Raw genomic sequence first — 25,062 nt, 5'->3', positions numbered from 1 at the left:
ACACGTGGCACGGAAAAGATAGTTAGGATTAGGCTTCCTATTCCGAACTACCGGTACACCTTGTTCCATGAGGAGTAACGGTAGTTCGGAATAGGAAGCCTAATCCGAACTACCTACTCTGTGCCGCGTGTAGCCGCAGGCACGGAGTCCGAACTACCGGGGCTTTAAAAATGGCGGCTCCCAGCAAGATCCAAATGAAGCCCAGGAAATTCAAATCCTGGGCTTCATTTGCAACTTCGGTTGCCTACATTAACCACCCTAGTTCAAACCAGGGTGGTAGTGTAGACATACCCTGAGTTACTGGTACAGGCAGTCCCCGACTTACGCGGATCCGACTTATGTCGGATCCGCACTTACGAACAGGGCTTTCTCGCCCCGGAGGTCGAGGTGGCGGATTGCTACCTGCGAGCTCCGGGGCGAGAAAGCCCCGTTCGTAAGCTGCTCCGGTGCCCCTGGTCTGCTGGAGACCGTCTCCAGCAGACCAGGGGCACCGGGCGGGTTCCCGCGCTTCTGAGGCTTTGCCAGAGCAAAGCCTCAGAGGCGCGGCACCCCGCCACGGCTGCGGCTTCAGTCCCGGTGCCTGTGGTCTGCTGGGGACCGTCCCCAGCAGACCACAGGCACCGGGACTGAAGCCGCAGTCGCGGCGGGGTCCCGCGCCTCTGAGGCTTTGCCAGAGCAAAGCCTCAGAGGCGCGGCACCCTGCTGCCGCTGCGGCTCTGCTCCCCGTGTCCCTGGTCTGCTGGGGGGGGGGCGCAGCTAGTGTGCCCCCCCCCCCCCCAGCAGACCAGGCTTTTGTTTTGGACCCTGGGGCAGAGCAGCTGGGGCGCTGCCGATTGGTCCTGCAGCGCCGCTCTGGGCACTACTGGACTAACCCGGCAGCACCCCAGCTGCTCTGCCCCAGGTCCTGATTCAGCCGCTGCTGGTCAGTTTCAGCAGTGGCTGAATCAGGACGCCTGGGGCAGAGCAGCTGGGGTGCTGCTGGATTGGTCCAGTAATGCCGAGGAGCTGTGCTACTGGAGCAACCCAGCAGCATCCCAGCTGCTCTGCCCCAGGCGTCCCCAAGACAGCCGCTGCTGAAACTGACCAGCGCTGACTACAGGAAGCCCGAGGCAGAGTTGCTCTGCCCCAGGCTTCCTGGAATCTGCCGCTGATCAGTTTCAGCAGCAGCTGACTTGGGGACGCTTGGGGTTCTTAAGTTGAATCTGTATGTAAGTCAGAACTGGCGGTCAGTTTCAGCAGCGGCTGAATCTGGACGCCAGTTCCGACTTACATACAGATTCAACTTAAGAACAAACCTACAGTCCCTATCTTGTACGTAACCCGGCGACTGCCTGTACATACTTGTTTCTGGTCCAGGTACCATAAACTAGCCCCTCCTGCCTTTCAACTCACTATTTCTTGTTAAGATTGAATCCAGGAAAGAGCCCGTTGCTGCTGCTACTTAATACTCTGGTATGGAGTTGCAATGGTGTGTCATTTGAAATCAGTATGATACCACAGCAGTTGGAGTAGGGGAAAACCACCAGGAATAATTAGATTTTTAGGATTTTTTCCTGCGCTATTAAAGATGCAACAAGATCAAATTTTGTACCTGTCAATGAGGAAGACTTGAGAACAGGGGCAATCCAACCGGTTGTGTTAGGCCAGTTACACAGACAGTTTGCTTGAATGACACTTGGGCCTTGCCTTCTGCACTAAGGCCATGGCAATGAGCAGGGAAAGCAGAAAACTGACGGGAGGAAGGAGATAAAAGTGTACGAGTGTGATGGAAACAAATGTTGTCTTGTATGATGACCACATTGTCTGACAGAATGAGGCCCCCTCCAAAATAGGCCAATGGAGAAATATTATATCTTGCTAGCTCTTAAACTGGTTTGTGTGTAGAGTGTGTACTTCTCTCCAGAACTAAGTGATAAATTGCAGTGCAGGGAATTGGAGGGTGCAGACAGTTCACAGCTGCCATGCAACACAGTTGCTGTTTTTTTTTAATTTTTAAGTCTTTTTATCTTAAAAGAAATCCTAGATAGCAGATCAAGCTAGCATCCAGTTACTACGCACCCATGAAAGAGAGTAAGGGGATAAGAACCCACGTATTCACCTACATGGGCTACATCAGGAGTGGGAAACCTAAGGCATGGGGGCCAGGTGCACTCCTTGGCTTACCTGGATCCGGCCCCCGAGACTCAGGGACCTCCAGCATTGGAAAGCCCACAGTGGTGCTCCACCCTCCCTGCTTCACCTACTAGTCTGGGCACCCCAGGCTACGGTGTGTGAGGAGAATGTCTTTCTCCTTCTCAGTCAGCGGCTGTGTCAGTCAGGGGCCATGTCATGTCACTTGTGTGCAGCCCCCAACTGATTTTTCTGTGGGTCAGCAGCCCCTGACCCATCAAACCCCCAAAAGGTTTGACACCCCTGGGCTACGGGGACCTGCAGCCTCGTTCCCTGTCCCTTCACCCAGAACAGATGGGCAGGGAGTAGGTGGGGAGGGCTGAAGAAAGTGGAAAGTCTTGGCTCCACCTGCTCAGCACACTATCCAACACAGCTGAGCTAGCATGGAGGGCCAGGGGAGGGAAGATTGGAATATTCTGGCACAGCAATGGGGTGGGGAGCTGGGAGCAAACTGTGACTCAGATGGGTGTCTGTGAGGCACAAGGCTAATGGGGTTACTCATGGGGTGGGGCAGCACCTGCCCTCATTCAGGGATACACCAACCTACACAATCTGGCCCTATGTGTGTTGGCTGTTCTGCCAGCTTCAAGTTATTAACAGCTGCAAGCTGAAAAGTTAAGGGGGTTATTGGTGCAGGAAAAGAATGTGAGTCAGTGCCCCACTTTGTGGCCTACTGCACTCAGCCTCCCTTGGCTGAAGGGGGCTTGCTTCTCCCAGCAAAATCCGAGACTGGATGTGGCCCATCTCTGAATCCTCGCCACACACCATTTTACAAACTGGGGATGGAAGAGAGGCTACGTGGCTGAGCTTGTGACTACGCATCAAGGGCCCAATCTAGCTTCCACTGAAGTCAGTGGGAGTTCTGCTTCAGTGGGAGCAGGAATGGCCAGTTTCACAGCCAAGATTAACATGCAAAGAATTCCTGGCTAGACCAGACTCACACTGAACCCGGAGCTTCTCTCTTTCTCGCACTATCAAATTAAGGAAGAAAATGAGAGTTGAAAAAAGGATTCGCAGCCAATGATTTTCTCAGAGGAATTAGCCTCATTTTCTTTTTTGCAAATGTCTGAGAGCAAGTCATGATTTCCACACCAGAGGAGCTGATTGCCTGTCTGCTTGCACACCAGCTCAGCTTTAGCAGAAGCGCCAGCGATGGCATTGTTCACCAGCATCTGTGCTTATGTGACATTTTTGAATTGGCAGAACACGACAAAGCTGCACTATCATTGAAGAGTTGTGACAAGCTCCTCTCTCACCCACAGATGTTGTGGACTCAGAAAGCAGGCAACTCTAAGGAAAGTAGTACATAATCATTTCCCACCCCATCCCATTTCCCACACAACCCCACCCTGCTAGCCAGTGCTTAATTTGAAATGAATTAAGGGCTCACACAATTTTTTTACTTTCATAACTGACACAGCAAACCAGAGATACCAGGGCTATGAACGTCCAAGCCTAGAAGTACCAGACTCAGCCATGACAAAAATTAAGCATGGCTATTAGCGATAGTTACTCCACAGCAATGAGAATGCTCTCACCCCACTCTGGCCACTTCAGCCAGCCTCATACAGTTTTCATGAGGATCTTCAAGTGGTCTTCTGCTTACTACCCTCAGAGGAAGCAGCAAATGGTGAGAGAGCCCACATAGCCTATTTGGATTTCCACTATCTTCCTGTCACAGCTTGTACAAAAAGTGGGAAAATAATAGTTTTACCATAAATATGTCCAGGTGCTTTCATCCAGAATTCTTCAGCTGTTACCAAAATTAAAAACAATCCACTTTTGATGTTTTTTTGTCTTGACCCTTTTGTGATTTTCCACAACTCATTCACAGCCCTTAGCATTATGAATGGAGCAAAATCACTGTTTCAGGAGGTCTCTTTATACATTTGACATTTATGCCTCTCCATGGCATGGCTGAAACAGGTTAATCTTTGAGGAGTGATCCACCTGAATGCCATGTATAACATGTTCTCGCCACCCTGTGGCCGCGGTTGCCCCTTCCCCCCCCCCCCCCCACAGTCCTGTGTTTTCACCTGCGCAAGTGTCTTTACAGTTTTCATGGCTGTCCTCAGTCTTCCCCTGGGATCAGCCTACTCCATTCAGGGAGTCAACTGACAATGCCGTCTGTGGTGATGGGGAGAGGGGGGTCCGGGACCGCCTTCACTCAGGGACCCCAGCCCAGAGCCCTAAGGACATAGACCTATCTGGGTCCAGTCTGGCTGGCGAGGCTTCCCGCCGAAACACACCAGGCTTTCCAACTGACCTGCCCTGGGCTGCTCCCTCTCCCCCTTACCTAAGGTTCACCTGCAACAGTTGTTCGCCTCCCTTTTAAAGCACCCACGCTCGGGCTAGGCGTCTTGCCTCTCCCTCCTGGTGCCTCCATCCCAAGGCTCCACTCCTAACCCCGCCTCCTTACGTCTCGTCCCACTCACCACATCTCCCTACGTGCCATTCCCCTCCCCCCCCCCCGAACTCCCGCCTGCGAATTTACCATGCCCAGGACATGATGTCATGTGACATCCTCCCCCCTCCCCAGCTGTTTGGCAGCATCTGAGCACGCTGTGCATGTGCGTGCTCCAGTTCGCCGTTCCCCATACAGGGCGGGCGCGGGGGGTTTTAAAGTGTGGGGCCATAGCGCCCCGTCACACTCCTTCCCCCTTAGGTTCTACCCTCTCCCAGGTCCTCCTTCCTCTGCAGGGTGTTCCAGCCTAGAGAAGAAGTCTGCATTCCCATGATCCCTACTGGACCGGTGAGCCACTTCAAAAAAGTACGGCTGTAAGGCCAAGTACCATCGCATAATGTGACTGTTTGAGTCCTTCATTGTTTGTATCCACCTCAACTGGGCATTGTCGGTGACCGCCTGGAATGAGTTCTCTAGAAGATAATACAGCAGTGTATCAATGGCCCATTTCACTGCTAGGGCTTTCTTTTCTATTGTAGAATATTTAAGTTCCCTGGGAAATAGCTTGCAGCTAATACACACTATCGGATGTTCCTCCCCCTCCCTTTCCTGTGACAGCATGGCCCCCAATCTGAGCTCCAAGGCGTCTGTTTGTAGGATGAAGGGTCTTGTGAAGTCTGGTTATGCCAGGACAGGGGCGTGGGTTAAACAATCTTTCAACTCCCAAAAGGCCCAGTCACAGTCCGTGCTCCAGCTTACCTTTTTGGGTAGGGAACCCCTGGGTAGGTTGGTCAATGGCACCGCCAGCATTCCGAAATGGGGCACGAAATGCCTATAATAGCCAGCGAGCCCTAAAAACTGATGCACCTGTTTCTTGCTTGTAGGCCGGGGGTTATCTTTTAAAGCCCCTACCTTGTCGGCCAATGGTTTTAGCCATCCCCTGCCTACGGTATACCCCAGATAGGTGACCTCATGTTCCCCAAATCGGCATTTACTGGGATTAGCCATGAGGCCAGCCTCTCGCAGGAAGCTTAAAACTGCTATTAACCGTCGTACGTGTTTGAGCCAGGAAGCTATAGATCACTATATCATCTATATAAGCACACTGCCCATGATCCCACAGCACCTTGTCCAATAGCCGGTGAAAAGTGGCAACTGCGCCCTGCAGTCTGAAGGGCATCCTTACGAATTGGTATAACCCAAACAGTGTTGAGAACGCCGTTTTTTCCCTGAACTCTGGGGTAAGGGGGATCTGCCAGTATCCCTTCATTAAGTCAATAGTGGATATATATTGTGTTCTTCCCAGGCGGTCTAACGGATCGTCTACTCATGGCATCGGGTAGGCGTCGAACCGAGATATGGCATTGATTTTGCGAAAGTCGATGCAGAATCGAGTCGACCCATCCGTCTTCGGGACTAACACTATGGGGCTCCTCCAGTCGCTAAATGACTCTTTCACTATGCCCCATCGCAACATTCATTGTAGTTCTTCCCACACTACCTCTCACATTTTCCGCAGCAGAGGTCGAACTGGGTCCTGTACATTCTTACTGGGTTCCGTCGGGATATGATGATACGCCATGGTGCTATGGCCTGGTTGGTCACTCAGGACTTGTGGGAATCCTTGTAACAGGTCGCACAACTTGGCTTGTTGGTTCGGTGTCAGCTCCTTTCTGACCTTCAGGGCAAGAATGACATTCTCCTGTCCCCCTCCCAGTCCTAGGTCTAGTTCTAACGGCCTCAGGTCCACTAATAGGCCCTCCCTCTCCTTCCAGGCTTTTAGGAGGTTACGTGATAGATCTTTGTTTCCTTGCACCCCCCCCCCCCCCCCCCGGCATGCATATTTCATAATCGACTTCCCTTACCCGCCTTATTATTTCAAACGGACCTTGCCATTTGGTGAGCAATTTAGATTCCTGGGTTGGTAATTGGAGCAGTACTCTGTCTCCTGGCTTAAAACGTCACACCTTGGCCTTCCTATCATATTACCCTGCCTGTCTCTCTTGGGCTGACACTAGATTGGCCCGGGCAAACTCACCTAGGGTCTGTAATCTTTCCCATAGATCCAATATATATAGCACTGTGCCTTGGACCCTCGTTTCCTGCTTCTCTCAGTGCTCTTTAATAATGTCCAGTATTCCCCGGGGTTGTTGCCCGTACAGCAGTTCAAAGGAGGAAAATCCTGTGGAGGCTTGGGGCACTTCCTATACCGCAAATAAGAGGGCGGGTAGCAATCGGTCCCATTCCCTAGGGTTGTCCTCCACAAATTTTCTTAACATACTCTTCAGCGTGCAGTTAAACCTCTCTGCTAATCCATCTTCTAAGGATGGTAGACAGACGTTTTTAGCATTTTGATTTGTAACAGCCGACAGAGTTCCCCCATCAGGCGAGAGGTCACGTTTGTGTCTTGGTCTGTTAATATCTCTTTGGGAATTCCAACTCGAGAGAATCTTTTTACTAATTCTGCTGCCAATGTGGGGGCAGTAGTATTCCTTACAGGTACGGCCTTGGGCTGCCTTGTTGCATAGTCTACTACTACCATGATATATTGGTACCCTGCCTAAGTCTTCTTCAGGGGCCCTACTAAGTCCAGAGCCACCCTCTCGAAAGGGACTCCGATCACGGGTACTTGCAGTGGTTCCTCTTCAGTCTCAGCGTTGCCATGCCTTGACCTGAGATGATTCTGTGATGCTACCTGATCCTTCAGGGGGTTCTCCCTCTTGTCCCAGCATCACTTCTCCGCGTTCCTGGCAACAGCATTTCCTCCACTTGCCCATTGCTCTTCCAAACCCTTCCCAATCTCATTCCAGCAGGACAGGATACGGCAGCTTCGGGGCTACTACCACGTAGCACCAGCTTTCATGTGGGCCATCCTCAATCTGAACCCATGTTGTGGGATAGGGCTGGGTGTCACCGTGCACACACTGGATGTGGATGGGGGGACCCCGCAGTCCATCTTCCTTTACCAATTCTTCCCGTATAATGGAAACCTGAGTCCACTAGGGCTTCCATCTATTGCCTCTTGATCTTCACTATCTTTATAATTTTCCCAGCTCCCTGTCTGCTATTAGCCTTCTCACTGGCTAGGGCATGGGCGTAGGTGCAGTCCATGTACAGACAGTCTTTTTGAAAGTGTCCCTCCTGGCCACACCTGAAACAGGCCCCCCTTGTGAGTCCCACTGTCCCTTGGCTTCACCCTCCTTTGCTCACTGGCAGGGCTTTCTCGCCTGCCGTCTCTTTTAAGGGAGTCGACCACCCAGGGGCTAACCTCCTCTCGTCCTGTCCTCCGGCCCGCCCTCTGGTCCCTTCAGGGTTTTCTTTTGGTCGGCCCTGGGGGTCCCATCTTTGGGGGTGGTCCTCCCTTCTGCATCTTTCCCACCACTTCAGCGGACTTGGCGGCTTCATAATGGTCCATTAACGCGACTGCCTCATTTAGGGCGGTGGGGTGGTGCCTTCATACCCATCTCTGGCCCCCACTGGGCAGTATGTTCAGGAATTGTTCCAAAATTACTGCCTCTGCTACTTGGGCCCCCATTCAATGATCCAGGTCTAGCCATCGCCATCCTGCTACCCTCAATCTCTGAGCCACAGCCCTCGGCCTAGCCCCCTGCGGGTACTGCTCCTGCCTAAATCAATGCCTGTAGGTCTCCAGTGTGATTCCCATTTGATCTAAAATTGCCTCTTTAACTTTGTAATAGTGCAGTGCCTCTTGCGTACTGAGACTACAGTAGGCTAACTGGGCCTGCCTGATTAGCAGCGGCAGATAAAGGGCAGGGAGAGTGGGGCGGTTGCCCCGGCCCTGCGCTTCAATAGGCCCCACGCTGAGCTGCCGCGCAAAAGCAAGCAGCGGTGCAAGCGGCCATTTGGGCTCCACGCTCCCCATGCAGCACGAGGGTACAGTGCGGGGCTCAAACAGCTGCTTGTGCTGCTTGCTCCCACGAGACAGCCTGGCTGAGTGGCACAGAACTCAGCCAAGTGCCACAGCGGGAGGTGAAGGGCATGACAGAAGCTCCAGGTCCCACCCCCTGGCAGTGTACGTCACCGCCCTGCCCCCCTTTGCCTCCCGCTGTGGCGCTTGGCAGAGTTCTGTGCTGCTCAGCCAGGCTGCCGCATAGGAGCAAGTGGCGCAAACAGCCAGTTGGGTTCCGCGAGTGAGAGGCAGGAGAAGAGAAAGAGAGAGTGAGAGGCAAGAGGGGGAGAAGAGAAAGAGAGAGACGGAGAGAAAGGCAGGAGGCAGAAGAGAGCTGAGAGAGAGAGGGGGGAGACAGGAGGAGGAAGAGAGAGAGAGACAGACAGACATGGAGGAGAGACCCAAAAATCCCATCTTATGACGGGCTATTGGCTAGTTTTTTTAATAACGAACATTTAATATTGATATGTGAAACGTGTAATGAAGTAATGTGAATATGCAACGGGCAATGGATTGAAACTAATTTACGCTCTACTACCTGTCGGTTGTGGCCGTGGCGCGTGAGCCATGTCACTCATTCCATTTTTTACGGATAAATAATTTTGTAAGTGTAAATTCGCCGACAACCCCAAATTATAAAATGACTAGCAGAGCGAGAGACACAGGTAGAAAATATTTGTCGAGAAGCCAGAAATTAAAGAAAAAAAGAAAACTTGAAGAATGTTATCTTAGTCTAAAAGGTACAGTGGAAAAATTGAAACTAATAAAGAATTACTTAAGATCTACTATGAGCCAGGAGCATTTTGTAGGTCTTTCGATTATATCGATTGAAAATGACCTGTGTAAAGAAATAGACTTTAATAACATAATTGAAGAATGTGCTGCCAAAAGAGCTAGACAGCTATAATAAACTTAAATACAAAGGAAATTTTTTAATTATTAATGCAGAATTTTGTTTAAGAATGACTTACAATATAATTAAAATAAAAATTATCCAACTAAATTAAGTTTCTATCACATTTACCCAATTTACATTTAATATGAAAATAGCCTTCAATTTGCGCATTTGACGTCTTTTTTCTATTTCTTCTCCGAACGGGGGCCCGGCGAAATTGTGCTGCCCTGGTCCCCACACAGCTCTCATCCACCAAGGAGAGTGGCCCATTGGTCTTCGGGCTACCAGGACGCGGTGGCCACCCTTTCAAATGTTGTTAAAAATGCTTCTGGGTCATCAGTGGGGCCCATCTTGGTTAACCGGACCGGCAATTAAGAGATCCCCCGACTTCGTCCTCATTACTCACAAGCGTCCCAGGGCCTCCCTGGCGAGGTGGACCGTATTGTTGCAGCCACTGGTCCTGTTGTACTTGGTGTTGTTCTGCCAACTCTCTCATTAGTTGCCTCTGCTGTTCCTGGTGTTGTGCAGATAATTGCTGTATGCGTTGTGTCTGTTGCTGTTGGTGTTGCCTTTGGGCCTCAGCCATTCACTCTAGCAGCTTGGCCAGTTCCATGCTTGATGTGCTAAGGTTGACAAACCAGGTAACTGTGATAGGGGAAACTCATCACCCCCCCCCCCCCCACTTCTCCTTCTCTCTCTCCCCCCCCTTTTTTTTTTTAATTGGGCTCACCTGGGCTCTATCTCGGTCCCCCTCACTGCCCCTCAAACCAGGAGGCTGGGACTCGTGCCCAAATTCTCCACTACCTGTAACATGTTCTCACCACCCTATGGCCCTAGTTGCCCCTCTCCCTCCCTCCCCCCCCCCCCCCCCAGTCCTGTGTTTTCAGCCACGCAAGTGTCTTTACGGTTTTCATGGTTGTCCTTAGTCTTCCCCTGGGATCAGCCTAATCCGTTTGGGGAGTCAACTGACAATGCCGTCTGTGGCGATGGGGAGAGGAGGGTCTGGGACCGCCCTCACTCACGGACCTCAGGCCAGAGCTCTAAGGACATAGACCTATCTGGCTCCGATCTGGCTGGCGAGGCTTCCCGCCGAAACACACCAGCCCGCGGGCTTTCCAACTGCCCTGCCCTGGGCTGCTTCCTCTCCCTGTTACCTAAGGTTCACCTGCAACAGTTGTTCACCTCCCTTTGAAAGCACCCGCACTCGGGCTAGGCGTCTTGCCTCTCCCTCCTGGTGCCTCCATTCCAAGGCTCCACTCCAAACCCCGTCTCCTTAAATCTCGTCCCACTCACCACATCTCCCATACATGCCTTCCCCTCCTCCCCCGAACTCCCGCTGGTGAATTTACCATGCCCAGGATGTGATGTCATGTGATGTCCTCCCCCCTAGCTGTTTGGCGGCATCTGAGCACGCCGCGCATATGCATGCTCCAGTTCGCCACTCCCCATACAGGGCCAGCGCCGGTAGCGCACCATCACACCAGGGCACAGACTGAGAGATGCATTTTCCAAAGACATCCCTTGGAAAGCAAAATTCAGATGATCTGGTTGCAGAATCCTCTACTCCAGCAGCACTTTAACAACATCTTTGGAAATGTAGTTTCTTGCCACCAGAATCAGCAATATCTATGATGAAGAGTCACAATAGTCAGAAACTGTGGGCAGGGGAGGAGAGGAGAGGAGAAGAGCAGCAAACCATTTAAAAACAAAACTTTTATTATTAGATTTAATAATGCAACGTGAGCTTCCGTTCCCTGTCATAGATCTGATCTACATTAGTCTGTGGTTTTATTGGCCTGACCAAGACTAATTTTGGGCTGAAAACCTGAAATGATTATGTCTAAATAAAGCTGCGGGGAATGCTAAATATCATTGATCAGTTTCCTGTACAATCAGAGCTGTGCTTCGTGGATGGATTATTTAGCCATTGTGAGCAACACTGACACTCCTTGACTGCAGAGTCTCAAGAGTGCAGCAGGCCATCTCTGCTGGCCTGGTTGGGGAAGGAAGACTTGAAGAATGAATTATGGTCCTGCCCCTTTTAGGTTAATTTGCACTCCATGGGGATGTGTGGAAAAAGCAGTCCCTGCAGTTCCTCAAACACAGTCCTTGTGTGGGGTGGAAGGTCCTGCCCCATGTATACCCATGCATAGACAGGTACAAACAATCTACCCTTGAGCTGTCCTGTCCCCCTGTTACCTGACCACAGAAGTTAGTGTGATAATCAAGCTCAGTCAAATGCATTATCTGAGTAAGGCTCTCAGACTTCTACAGCAGATGAACTCAGCACAGAACAGTAGAGTAGCTCTGCTAATTTGCCATTGTGTGAAAAGATGCATTTTCCGTGATTTGTATAATTTGATGATTTAAAGCTTTATTTATAAACTGGATCAGCCACTGTGGATAATGGTACATTTCATAATTCAGTGAAATAATTCCATCTTAGCCTTTTAATCATTCCCACTCATTTGACACTGCTGAACAGCTGGCTCTTTTAAAACCAGTATCTCCGGGCAGATTGTTATAATGAAGGCACAACTCTACACCAAAAAAAGGATAAGGCTGTGAAATGATGCAAACCAACAGAATCCAGGAACCAAAAGCTGAGGCTGATGCTCTGTTCATTACCCTCACTATGTTTTATTTTAAAAAATCCCCATGAATGAACAGAGCAACAAAAGTGAGACGCAAAAGGTTGTGGTTCACTTTTTAATAAAAAAAAAATACTCTTTTGATACCTTTGCACTCATAGAGGCATTTCCTGCTTCACTGAAATCAGGAAGTATCCTACTGGAAACCAGTTAGTTCTTTAGGGTTTTCTAGCCAAATCCCTACATCAAAGAGACTGAGATATCAGATAAGAAATTACACTTTATTATGTTTTGCCTGACCAAACCATAACACTGCATGGTGGAGAGGCTGATTTAGGGGGGAATCATAGCATGATTAAGCAACGATGAAAGGGAGTGTAACTGACTACAAATACTGAAGGGGCTAAACACCAAAGAACAGATTTTCAGTGGTCCTAGAATAGGAAAGTGGATACAAAGGAAACCTTTATCTTCCTCTGCAATCCCCGTGGAAAGGCAATGGGCAGTTACAGTTCCAGTGCTCAGGCATGATCCATAGTCCACTGAGGTCAAGTCGGAGTTTTCCATGACTTAATAGGCATTGGATTATCTCCACTAAGCCCAAAGATTGCGCGCCTCATGTACCTCTGAAAGCAAGTGCTTGGAGAGAAGAAGGGGGCTAAGCTTCATTCCCCAAATCACACCTGCCGATAGAGCTGAAAATGCTTATTTCAGCAGGCTGCATACTTCTGCCTGCCTGCTGAGGATGTATGTGTTCTCTAAGGCTATATCTACACTCCCTCTTTTTTGCGGAAAAGGCAATGCAAATGAAGTGCTCATTAGTAATTTCTCGCACTTCATTTGCATACTCTCTTCCGATGCTTTTTGCACAAGAGGTTTTTGCACAAAGTGGACCCATTTACACTGATTGTTTTTGTGCAAAAACCTCTTGTGAAAAAAGCATCGGAAAAGAATATGCAAATGAAGCAAGAGAAGTTGTTAATGAGCGCTTCATTAGAATACTCTCTGCAGGCAAAAGAGGCAGTGTAGACATAGCCTAAGATTCCTAGGAATGCACTAGAAACCCAAGCCAGGTTGGTTTATAAATCAGCTGTAGATGCTTCATATGGTAATGAGCAGGATGAGGAAGCTCCTGGTTAAATGCCACCCCTCTCATTTAACTTACCACACTAGAGTCAGCCAAAGCACCTTTTTTCCCCTCCACTCTCCATGAAGCAGCATTGTCAGCTTCTTAAGCAGCTACAAAGGAGAAGGTATAAATGCCACTGAATGAAGACTGGTAAATTCAAATAGACATGTGTTTATTTTTTATTACTGCGTGAGCCCTTTTTAAATATTGCATGCTGTACAAAGGGGCTAATCCTGTGGTTGGGAAACAGGCTTTGGAATATCTGCACTGAAATCAAAGGTGTGATTTGCAGTGCAGGTAGGCCTAATTGAGCTATCTGTAATCTAGCTAGTTTGGTGAAAAATAGCAGTGAAGCAGTGCAGAAGATGTCTACACCCACCTAGGCCCCCTGTGGTAAACAAACAATTGCATTAATCATTTTGATTGAGTTTTTCAGTTAAAAAAAATCTCAGAGGGGAAAATGATTTCCAAAATTCTTCAACGTTTTTGACAGTTCCTGGGAAGCTAATTTTCCTCTCGAATTGGTTCTGAGAGATGTGTTAATATCCCAAATCCAAAAAATTAACTAGAAAAGTTAATAAAACCTTGACTATAATTTTAAAGCATGTGTGGTAAGTCTTGAATTAATTAATGTGAGATAACCTGACACTATATATTTGCTTGTGTAAGGGAAAGGATAATTTAATACACACTAATCAGATACAGCAGTGATGCACAATTACAGCGGCTTGGTAGGATTCCTGGAATGTGTTGGGTTCATGGAAGCATTATGTCTGATCTGGAAGGACGAAGCTTCTTTTTCTTTCTCTCTCCTAAGGGCCATATTCTGTTATTTGCACATAAAAAAGTGTCAAAGAGGTGGTCTTAGTGGAAGGGAATTATAGTTTTGATGAGTATGGGAGGGTTCCATGTGTTCCTTCTTTAGTGGCAGTCAGAATAGGGGGATGTTCAGGGCCGGCTTTAGACCGATTCCCATGATTCCCCCGAATCAGGCCCCGTGCCTAAGAAGGGGGCCCCGTGCCTAAGAGGGCCCTGCTCCTGGGCGCACGGCACATGCACGGTGCCACCCCAGGCACACTGCGTATGCGCGGCCCTGCCCCCGCAAATCGGACCCTGCACTTCCTAAAGCTGGCCCTGGGGATGTTTTTAATCAGGAGGGAGAAATTAGAGACCAGGATATGAGAAGGCTGGAAATGAGATAAAAATAGGATATCCGTGTGAAGATGATTACAGATACTGTTTGCCTTCAAAAATTCTACTCATAGGTATCAGTGGAAACTGGGCATGGAAAAGAAGAATTTGTACCAAAGCGGGAGCATTCAGTGTAAAGATCTTGCACTTATGGGAAAGGTCTCTTCATCCATGTTGTTGACCATGACTTTGGAACCTGTTGAAATGCCACCTAAGTATTTATCACAGATTTTAGACAAGACTCAGTGCAGAAGACACTTTGGGAGTTTTATTCACTTCCAGGTGGATCTCCACCAAAGATGTTTTATGTATTAATTACAGCTTCAGTAACATGGAATGCATTAGAAACATAGTCCAGATTATTTCTTGCACCAAGGTAGGCTTGATCTAAGAAGGACTAAGGCTCTCAAGGAGCTGGTTGTGGCTCCCTGATTCTTAAGATGCTACAGCTTCAACATCAGCTAGAGCAGTCTGCGGGCTGCTCTAATTTGTGAAAGCTGGCCATAATCCCTGAAGGACCACATGCAAGCTGTAAATTGCCAAAGAGAAGCAAACTTTCATTCCACATCCTTGTGGCCCCTTCTTGGATCTGATACATTCAGTCCCCCTCTGCCCTGAACATCTCTCTCACACTTAGGTTTTTCTTGCTTTGGTTTCTCTGGGGGTACATCTAGACTACATGCCTCTGTCATCAGAGGCATGTAGATTAGGCTACCAGACATAGTAAAATGAAGCGGCAATTTAACTAATTGCCGCTTCATTTAAATTTACATGGCTCAGCGTGATAGTCTGGACGCGTGGGTGTCGACATCAAAGGTATTTGTCGACCACCCAGGTAAGCTTCCTGGGATGAGGTATACTTGGGTGGTCGACAAATACCTTTGATGTCGACACCCGCGTGTCCAGACTATCGCGCTGAGCCGACAAACAGCTGATCAGCTGTCGGCTCAACGCGGCAGCCATGTAAATTTAAAGGAAGCGGCGATTATTTAAATCGCCGCTTCATTTTACTATGTCTTGTAGCCTAATCTACATGCCTCTGGCAACAGAGGCATGTAGTCTAGACGTACCCTTTAATATGATGCAAAGTATATGAATTAAGAATTATTGTGCATTATCCTTTATGTAAAACATTTCTTTTTCTTAACCAGGCATACCCTTGCACTAATGATAAAGAATGTGAAGTTGGGAGATACTGCCACAGTCCTCATCAAGCTACTTCTGCTTGCATGATCTGCAGAAGGAAAAAGAAGCGTTGCCACAGAGATGGCATGTGCTGCCCTGGGAATCGCTGTAACAATGGTACATAAGCAATTCTTCTTGTTTTCCTTTTATAAATGACAGTGACTGGTATACTGGCATAAACTGAGAACATATGTAAGCAGAAGACTTGTGTAGTAGTATTTCTGTGTGGGTTACAACTATTCCTTCCTCAAACCCAATAAGAAACAATTAAAAAATCTTACAACACAAGGCTTGTATAAATAAATCATGTTCTTTCTTCCTTGTGATTAGAAGAGATACTATGATTTTGCTCTGGTTGTATGAAACTTAAGACATGATTTTCAAAATTATGTACGAAACTGTATGCCTAATTTGTGGATGCAGTTATTTTGATTGCTTAAACTGTATTTCCAAGTGGAAATGGGAAGTTAAATGCATAGCTATTTACACTACATCTACACTACAAGTTTTTTCCGGAAGAAAATATACTAATGAGGGGCTCATTAGCATGAGTCGTGACATCATTAGCATATTTTCTGCCATTTCTTTTTGCAAAAGGGTTTTTTGCGCAAAAAGAAGCAGTGTGGATATTTGGGTTTTTTTGCACAAAAAAACCATTTTTGTGCAAGATCCTTATTCCTTCTGGGACAGGCATAAGGATCTTGTGCAAAACAGTGTTTTTGCATATAAAAAAAGTCCACACTGCTTCTTTTTGTGCAAAAACCCCTTGTGCAAAAAGAAACAGCTGAAAATATGCTAATTATGTCATGACTAATGCTAATGAGTCCCTCATTAGCATACTTTCTGCCAGCTCATAGTGTAGACATAGCCTTTCTGTATAATCATGCCATGACTGGTCAGGTTCACGACTCTTGTGTTAATTCAGTGCTGTTTTGTTTCACACTAATACAATGTCAATAGCAGGGGACTGTTTAATGTTTTTTAAAATTCCCCTGTCGATTGACTTTTCTGTAATTTTATAGTATATTTCTATTGATTTGACCTCTGAATCTTCCTGCATTCTTTTATATTTTTGAGTAGTAGTGGCTGACAGATTACATAAAATATGGATCAATTCACTAATTCAATAGCAAACTATGGGCAGTTATTCCTTTTCAGTAAATGTAAAAGATTAAATTCATACATGATTGACTCCTTGGAAATTGTAATTTATTCTTGTTAACATTTACATTGCTGATGCTGCAGCTGAGATTACAAGTCCCATTGTAAGAGACAGTCCGTTCCTCCCAACACCTTGAATCCAAATAAACAAGACAGATTTACGGCATGAGGGAAAACACACAGGAGAAGTGATTTGTTCAAGGTCACAAGCAAAGCCATGAAAAGAACCCATGCCTTCCGAATTTTAGTTTAGCGCCCTATTGACTGGACAACATTGCCTCTCAAACTCTATCTCATCTTTCTAACAGGTATTTCCATTTCTAACATCTCATTCCCATAGGTATTTGCATACCAGTAACTGAAAGCATCCTTACTCCTCATATCCCTGCTCTGGAAGGGCCACGCAACAAGAAAAACGGTGTTTATACTAGCAAGGACATGGGCTGGCAGAATCTGGGGAGACCACAATCCAAGCTATCACACATAAAAGGTAGGCTTGCTTTTGCAATATAGTTGGTTCCTTTACCTCTCTGGAGCAAAACAAGATACAGCAGTGCAGATCAGGCTGACTTACAGTAATCTGCTAGGAAATGTTGCGAGGTCTGGAATTGTCATCAACTGTGTATCTCAGGAATTCACAAACCACAAACAATATTATACTAATTTGCTTGTATATGTCTGTCATAGTCTCTGTATTCACAATAGCATTTGTTCTTTGGGTGTAAGACATGTCAGATGCGATGTCAATGTATCTTTCAGTTGTGGAGTTTGTGCAGGCTGCACCTTGCTTATCTTGTAATGATCATGTAATATATAGCACATGCCTTTGTGACCCTTCCTTAGTTGAATATCTCCACATCAGGCCTTAACAGTAGATTGTATTGATACAATTTGTGTATTTAATGCATTGCAACATGGTGGGCAATGAGGACTGTAAATAAACACATACTGGTTAAAGTAATGATTGTGGTAGAAACAGAAATCATCCCAAACTGCATTTGTTTTGAACTGGAACTGAATGCTGTGGCAGCTGGAGTTTTTCCATTATGAAACTTTCTTTGTGTAAATAATTTTGTGGACAGTGCACCTCTGTAACTTACTCCCCACCACATGTTGGTGTTTATGTACTTCAGATACCGGCTGATTAGCATCCTATCCCCCGTTTCTTAGTCAACAGTGGGCTAGACTGTTCTGCACTTTCACTCTGTCCCAGGCACTGAAGTATTTTGGTTGCTTTCCTTAGGGCATGAAGGAGACCCCTGCTTACGGTCATCTGACTGCATTGAGGGCTACTGCTGCGCTCGCCATTTCTGGACCAAAATTTGCAAACCTGTGTTGCATCAAGGAGAGGTGTGTACCAAACAGCGCAAGAAAGGCTCTCACGGTTTGGAGATTTTCCAGCGATGTGACTGTGCTAAAGGGCTGTCTTGCAAAGTATGGAAAGATGCCACTTATTCTTCTAAATCAAGACTTCATGTATGTCAGAAAATCTGAATGAGGATTGGAAAAATGTTACTAACAGACTGTGAATTTGTGTATTTAATACATTGCAGCAGGGCGGGAAATGAGGATTGTAAATAAACACAGAATGGTTAAAGTAATGATTGTGGTAGGAATAGAAATCACCCCAAACTGCATTTGTTTTGAACTGGAGGTGAATGCTGTGGCAGCTGGAGTTTTTCCATTGTGCAATTTTCTTTGTGTAAATAATTTCGACAGTTTGTGGAAAATGCTATTTTAAAAAAGCACAATGGAAATTATTGACATTTACCAAGCTGCATGATCCCATAACTTTTCAAGAGTTCAGTGTTGGGGTGGGATAGGTTTCCACCATGGTAATGATTGTTCAACAAATTGTATACAGCATATTCCAACACAAAGCAGTGCTTTAGAGGAAGACTTTTTCTGTTAACACGTTATTGGCTACTAAAAAATTTGTGATACATTGCAGCAGTTAGTGATGGGATTCAAAGTTACTGTGAATGTCCACACACAATTTTAATCAGCTCTGTCACTTGAAAAAAGAAAGCACTCCTGCAGGGCAAGAGTGCGAGATTTTGCTGGCCCAGAGGAAGTGGCAAAATCTCACCCCACAGAGATAGCAAGACATCAGTGGCAGTTTTTCTCAACAGAGGCATTTAAACAGTGGTTTTTTGTTTAATATATATATATAAATATATAATTATATAAATATTTAAACTGAAATGCCTTAATCAGTCCATTTTCAGTTACCATCATTAATAGGCTATATTTGTCTAGGTATACTGCTAGCAAAAATGGAGCTGAGCAGAGAAAGCAAAATATGTATATGATGCATGCAGAATGATGCCCATGCAGTTGCTCGTAGGCCTACAAAATATAGTTTTCTCGCCAGAATGTGCTTGCATTAAGAATAGTTCCATACGGTGATTTTTTGAAAAGTTATGAACATCTGAATATGGAAGGTTATAACATAAATTGTTTTGCAACTTTAACTACAACAGATGCTGCCTGCATCTGCTACAATTAGATTGCATGCTAATCAGTTAAAAGTTTCATATTATGACAGTACCAATAGGCTGTTAGTGTAAAACTGGCTTTGCTTTGGTTTGAAAAAGCTAAAATAGATTGGATTCATCTTGCATGGTCAGCAAAAAAGATTAGAGTTGATTTTTGCGAGCATCTCAGAACAGACACTGACGTGATGCTGTCATCTATGACATGCTGCATGTGATCATGTGATGTAACAAAACAGCTCAGACTGAAAAGAGAACAGGTTCTGGTTGAATGCATTCTAAGAAGCTTGGATATTGTTGTGAACATTGCATTCACATTGACTACAGTCGCTAAAGACATTTATTAACATAACTACAGTACCACCCTGTTCGTGATCTAGAAAAAACCAAAGATCCTCACCATCTGACTTTTCTCCTAATGTCTTTACACCTCCTCTTACTTTGCTCACTTATTTTAAAGAATGATATTTGTGTCAACGTAAGTAAAGAGACAGGAGTTTCTTTTTTTTTTTAAACCCATCTGATTATATGACTTACTGAATTATCTGTTCTGTATTTTAGAAGGCAATGGCTTTCCTCTTTGGTTAATCAATTCCAAATAGTTTGGGTAGAGCAGTGAGTAGTTTAAATGTAAATACCAACTTTTTACTGTTTTTTCTCTCTGTATGACACCTTTTCCCATCCTGGCATTTCTGCACCAGTGCCTTTTGTATAAATAATAGTTCATATACATCTTCTGACTCAAACTCTCTTACTGTAAATCAGATCTGAACTACACTTCTGTATGTCTGATAAGAATCTAAATTCCAATATATATACTGGATTAAAAAGAATGATTTATAATATACTATTTTTCATATCCAAGACAGTTTTTTATTGTTCTAAAGGGAATGGCCTGTAGAGAGAGGATCTCGTATTCCTTATTGTAATGATCTGATTCTGGTCTCACTGTCACAAGTGCTACATTATTTCAACTCCAATGTTTCAACAGTTACTTCAGTGCAACTGAGAACAGAAATCAGGCCTGGAAAGCGAATCATTTCAGCAGAACAGATGAAATATCTTTCTTTCTGAAACCCTTTCTTACACTGCAACAGCGCATACAGATAAGAGCAGTCACAATGATTTCAGTGTGTCTACTTTAAGAATAAGAGGTTACAAAATTGCCCTCTCCCCATGATTTGCATCTTACCTACTGACTTTCTGCATAACCCTCCCTTCTCAGCACAAAACCTAGTATTTGGAATAATTTATTTACAGGAAATGTTTAATGAGATTTATTTTCTTATAGAGATATTTCTTACAAAAAGCTTTACAGCAGAATATATATTCTGCCTGCTGACTTTGTAATTTACAAAAATAATGAACAATAAGTTTAAATATATTAAATGTCCTTTTTCCTCAAAATATTTACTTACATTCCTCACCTGTTGATTAGGTTTTCATCAGAGGGGCTGGATTGGCAGGTGCACTCAGTATTGGCAAAACATAATGAATCAAGCCCCAAAATAAATAGATTGGCTTAAAATCATTAGACATATTTTAAAATTGGGGTTCTTTGGAGTTATCTGGTTTCTGAATTTTAGGGTGCATTTGTTTAATATTTTCTTGAGGATTTTTTACAGAACTAAGAGGACTAGAAACTTTCATTTTCCAAGAAAAGCTAGGGTTTTCAGATAGTCTCTTGACTACAATTGCAGGGATTTAAAAACCTACTAAATATTTATAAAACTTTCCATAAAATCACAATAGTTGGCAATAGGGATGTTAAAGGGAAGGGCTGGAGCAGCTCCCTACTCGCCACGGGCAGATGGCTGCTCTAGCTCGTACAGAGTAACCCCTGTCTACGGCGGGCCCCGGGGCTCTTGCCTGCAGGGGGGAAAGGGGAGCTTCTCCAGCCTCCCCACCTGCCTCCCCCTGTAATCAGTTAACCAGTTAAATGCTATATTTAACCAATTAAACATGATTTTACATCCCTAGTTGGCAACACTGTACAGGCTAGAACTGAAGTCAATAGGAGTTTTGCCATTTGTGCTTTATGAAACACACCTAAAGAACAACAACAAAAATATTTTAGCTGCTCATTCAAGAAGCAGAGGTTTCTGTTGTCCAATTAATGGTATCTGTTCCCTGATATGTGGTGGAACCTGTAGTAGGTTTCCTCTCAGATAACTAGGGACACTGACTTAAATGGGAACCATATAAATGCAACAGAGGAGAATTTGCCTTGTAGTCTGTCCAGAATAACTGCTTTTCCTGCTTTTAGCAGGGGATTGGACTCAGTGACCTCCTGAGGTCTCTTCTAACCCTATGATTCTTTTAAATAAAAAATAAACCCATCAAATAGAACAGCTGCTCAGATACTCCACCAGCTCCTCAGGTACACCATGGTAAGAGAACACAGATAAAAAATAGCCAGAGATTGTACTGTATAACAGATTGATATTAAATATAGGCAAATATTCACAAATGTGGCACCCTTTCAAATGCAAACATTGAATAACAAAACAATAAACAAGTCATAATGAAATACTTCCATTGACAAATTGATAATAAGGGGTTAAAGCAGCTTCTCAAGCCTGTCTGTCTGTCAAAGAGAGTGTCTGTCAACATTTGTTCCAGTTTTAAACAGCTGATTTGGTTCCCTTTTATTTGTTATTTGCGACCATTTGTGTGATTGGCTTTTCAGTCATATGAATGTTTGGAGTATGTTATGAGCAATGGTGTATGGACAGAACCAAAATTATTTGCTACTAGTTGTTTGGGATTTGTCTTTTGTTAGCCTCTTTTTGCGAAAAAAATTCAAGGCCTGATTTTCAAAGCTGTGAGCATCTGTTGCTCCCCATTACTACAAGGGAATCTGACTTGCTCAAAACAAGCTATCAGTCATCCAATCAGGGAGCAGAAACACTGGCCACAGGAAACCATTCAAACACTACAAATAGTAAATAGCAAATAAATGAACTGAACAGCGTGTAAAGAGCTGATAGGATGAAATGTGTTTGCATGGAAACGGTTCAGTCAATATTTTGAATAAGAAATAAATGTTTTGAAATTGGGTTGTGAACATTTGGGGGAAAAAAAAGCACCCTGACGTTATTGGATCATGGAGTTGCTTCCGGAATAAACAGAAGGCGGAATTTGGCTCCACCGTGACATTTCAAAAGCCTAACATCATGAAACAAGTGTTGAAGAAACTGTTGCTAAGCAACTGGGATGTTCTAGCTATAGCCGCCAAAGAGCCTCTGAGATGCAATTTCTTTTCAGTAATATGCATTCACTTATCTAAAATTAATACATTTTACTATACAATGGCATAGAAACATTCATCACATCATGTTACATACATAGTATGCAAATTATTGTGTTACCCACCTTTGTCTGGAGTGCTTTGTATTGCATCCTATGGTATTTATGGATTTTAAACATTTTAAATGAAAACAATTAAATTTTTTCTATTCGCTTATCCCTGTAAGTTCGACATTGCAGCATAGAGCACAGACTCTCCAAATGTGGCATCTGACTCCTACAACATGGATCATTTTGTTTTCTTGTGTCCATTACCGTCCTCTTTCTATTCTACCTTCTCTGCTAATCAATCTTCCAAAAATGGCATAATTTTGTTTTTCAGGTTTCCAGGGTTTTTTTCTTGAAAATCTGAAAAACCTGTAAGGGAGAAAGCAGAGAAAACAGGAATTTACCAAGGAAAATGTTGTTTAAAAAAAAAACCCAAAAAACCTCTCGTTTGTTTTTGGTTGAATTTTCTTGGAGTGAAGTGCAGAGCGGGAGAGAGGTCACAGGACTGATGTGCCAGCTCCCGAATGCTGGTGTGGGGGAGCCCCAGGCCTCGAGAGCTGAATCCAGAAAAGCCGGGGGCCACACATCCGACCCTCCGGCCATAGGTTCCCCAGCCCTGCGTAAGGGGAGGGGCTTTTAGAAGTGGGCGGGCTAATGCCCACCCACTCCCCTGGGTTCAAATAGTGCTTAAGGGCTTGCAATACAGTAAGAATGGAGTACGAGTGAAATAAAGCCCAGATAGGGAAACTAGGATTTTCCTTGGTGGGAGGCACAAACTAGGAAAAATATAGTTAAAAATGTCAAGTCAACTCTTCCCCAGAAGCACTAGGCATTGCTTTCTTGCTCCTTCAAATCTCAGGCTATGTCTAGACTGGCATGATTTTCCGGAAATGCTTTTAACGGAAAAGTTTTCCGTTAAAAGCATTTTCGGAACAGAGCATCTAGATTGGCACAGACGCTTTTCCACAAAAGCACTTTTTGCAGAAAAGCGTCTGTGCCAATCTAGACGCGCTTTTCTGCAAAAAAAACCCCGATCGCTATTTTCGCGATAAGAGCTTTTTTGCAGAAAACAAATCTGAGCTGTCTACACTGGCCCTTTTACGCAAAAGTTTTATGCAAAAGGACTTTTGCCCGAACGGGAGCAGCATAGTATTTCCGCAAAAATACTGACAATCTTACGTGAGATCGTCAGTGCTTTTGTGGAAATTCAAGCGGCCAGTGTAGACAGCTGGCAAGTTTTTCCAGAAAAGCGGCCGATTTTCTGGAAAAACTGGCCAGTCTAGACACAGTCTGCGTATTTCTGGGGATCTTAAAAAAACCACTCAGTTTGGGCAGAGTTAGCATAGACAATACCCTGTGGGCAACCTAGGATTCCCAATCCTCTTCCTTTTGCTGAAAGACAGCTGCAGAGGAAGGAAGAGAAGAAAACAGGTGGCTTCTGTACTGCAAAACTCCATCTCTTCCCTAAGCTATTACTTTGAGTACCACTGCTGTGACTGACTCTGCTGGATGTGTAACATAGAGTGGATCTCATTGCAAACTTGTTTATGCTGGCAGTTCTATGTTATTTTTGGACCTGCTATTGTTATTGCACAAGTGTCAATTACTTATTTACAAATGTCTGGTATGAATAAACTTTTTGTTTTGCTCAGCACAAGCTTGCTCTGTGACTGTATAGAAATGATTTGGTACATGATGCATTTCCTAAAGTGGAGGAATAAATCTTTAAGTGGAAATTAAAGAATGATTTGGTGCATTTTGAGATGCACCAAGATAGCTTTAAAAGAAAAAGACTAGTTAGAAGCTTGATGTTAACAACATCCCCCCCCCCCCCACACACACACATTAACATAACATACATTTCAAAATGATAGGCAGATTAAAAACAGTGCTGGGCTTTCAGATACACCTGGTAAACACATTCCCCATAGTTCTTATCAAAGAGGCTCAAAGAGGGTATGTCTACACTACCCCGCTAGTTCGAACTAGCGGGGTAATATAGGCATACCACAATTGCAAATGAAGCCCGGGATTTGAATTTCCCGGGCTTCATTTGCATAAGTGGGGCGCCGCCATTTTTAAATCCCCGCTTGTTCGAACCCCGTGCCGCGCGGCTACACGCGGCACGAACTAGGTAGTTCGAACTAGGCTTCCTAGTTCGAACTACCGTTACTCCTCATTCCACGAGGAGTAACAGTAGTTCGAACTAGGAAGCCTACTTCGAACTACCTAGTTCGTGCCACATGTAGCCGCGCGGCACGGGGTTCGAACAAGCGGGGATTTAAAAATGGCGGCGCCCTGCTTATGCAAATGAAGCCCGGGAAATTCAAATCCCGGGCTTCATTTGCAATTGTGGTATGCCTACATTACCCTCCTATTTCAAAATAGGAGGGTAGTGTAGACATACCCAGAGTGATTAACAAACCAAAAATGTTATGAATTTAGGCCTCCCTCTTTTCTGGTGATCCATACTCAAACCCTTTCTGAGACTGGTTTTGGGTTTGTTTGTTTTTTTTCATTCTTATTTGCTGACTAGTTAAGAGGTAGTGATTTTTAGACTGTGGATGGCTTGCAAACTGGTAACTAACCAGAAATTACGGAGTGTGAATAGCCTGGTTCTGCTCTTCGAGTAACT

General features: G+C 45.1%; 1 protein-coding gene across 3 annotated transcripts in view; it reads left to right on the top strand.

Moving 5' to 3' along the window:
- Positions 1-24,078, top strand: part of DKK2 (dickkopf Wnt signaling pathway inhibitor 2) — a 76,239-nt gene extending 52,161 nt beyond the window's left edge. For all 3 annotated transcript variants that reach the window (XM_025182724.2, XM_075929703.1, XM_006119304.4), the window contains 3 exons: positions 15,441-15,591; positions 16,976-17,125; positions 17,879-24,078. In XM_025182724.2, the coding sequence (XP_025038509.1) occupies positions 15,441-15,591; positions 16,976-17,125; positions 17,879-18,129 (552 nt within the window). In that variant the 3' untranslated portion in view covers positions 18,130-24,078. The remainder of the gene's footprint in view (positions 1-15,440; positions 15,592-16,975; positions 17,126-17,878) is intronic.
- Positions 24,079-25,062: the final 984 nt, after the last annotated feature.

Source organism: Pelodiscus sinensis, chromosome 5 (assembly GCF_049634645.1).
Source record: "Pelodiscus sinensis isolate JC-2024 chromosome 5, ASM4963464v1, whole genome shotgun sequence".
NCBI classification, from domain to species: domain Eukaryota; kingdom Metazoa; phylum Chordata; order Testudines; family Trionychidae; genus Pelodiscus; species Pelodiscus sinensis.
The sequence above is the reverse complement of the archived record's forward strand: the minus strand, read 5'-3'. Positions and strand labels throughout refer to the sequence as shown.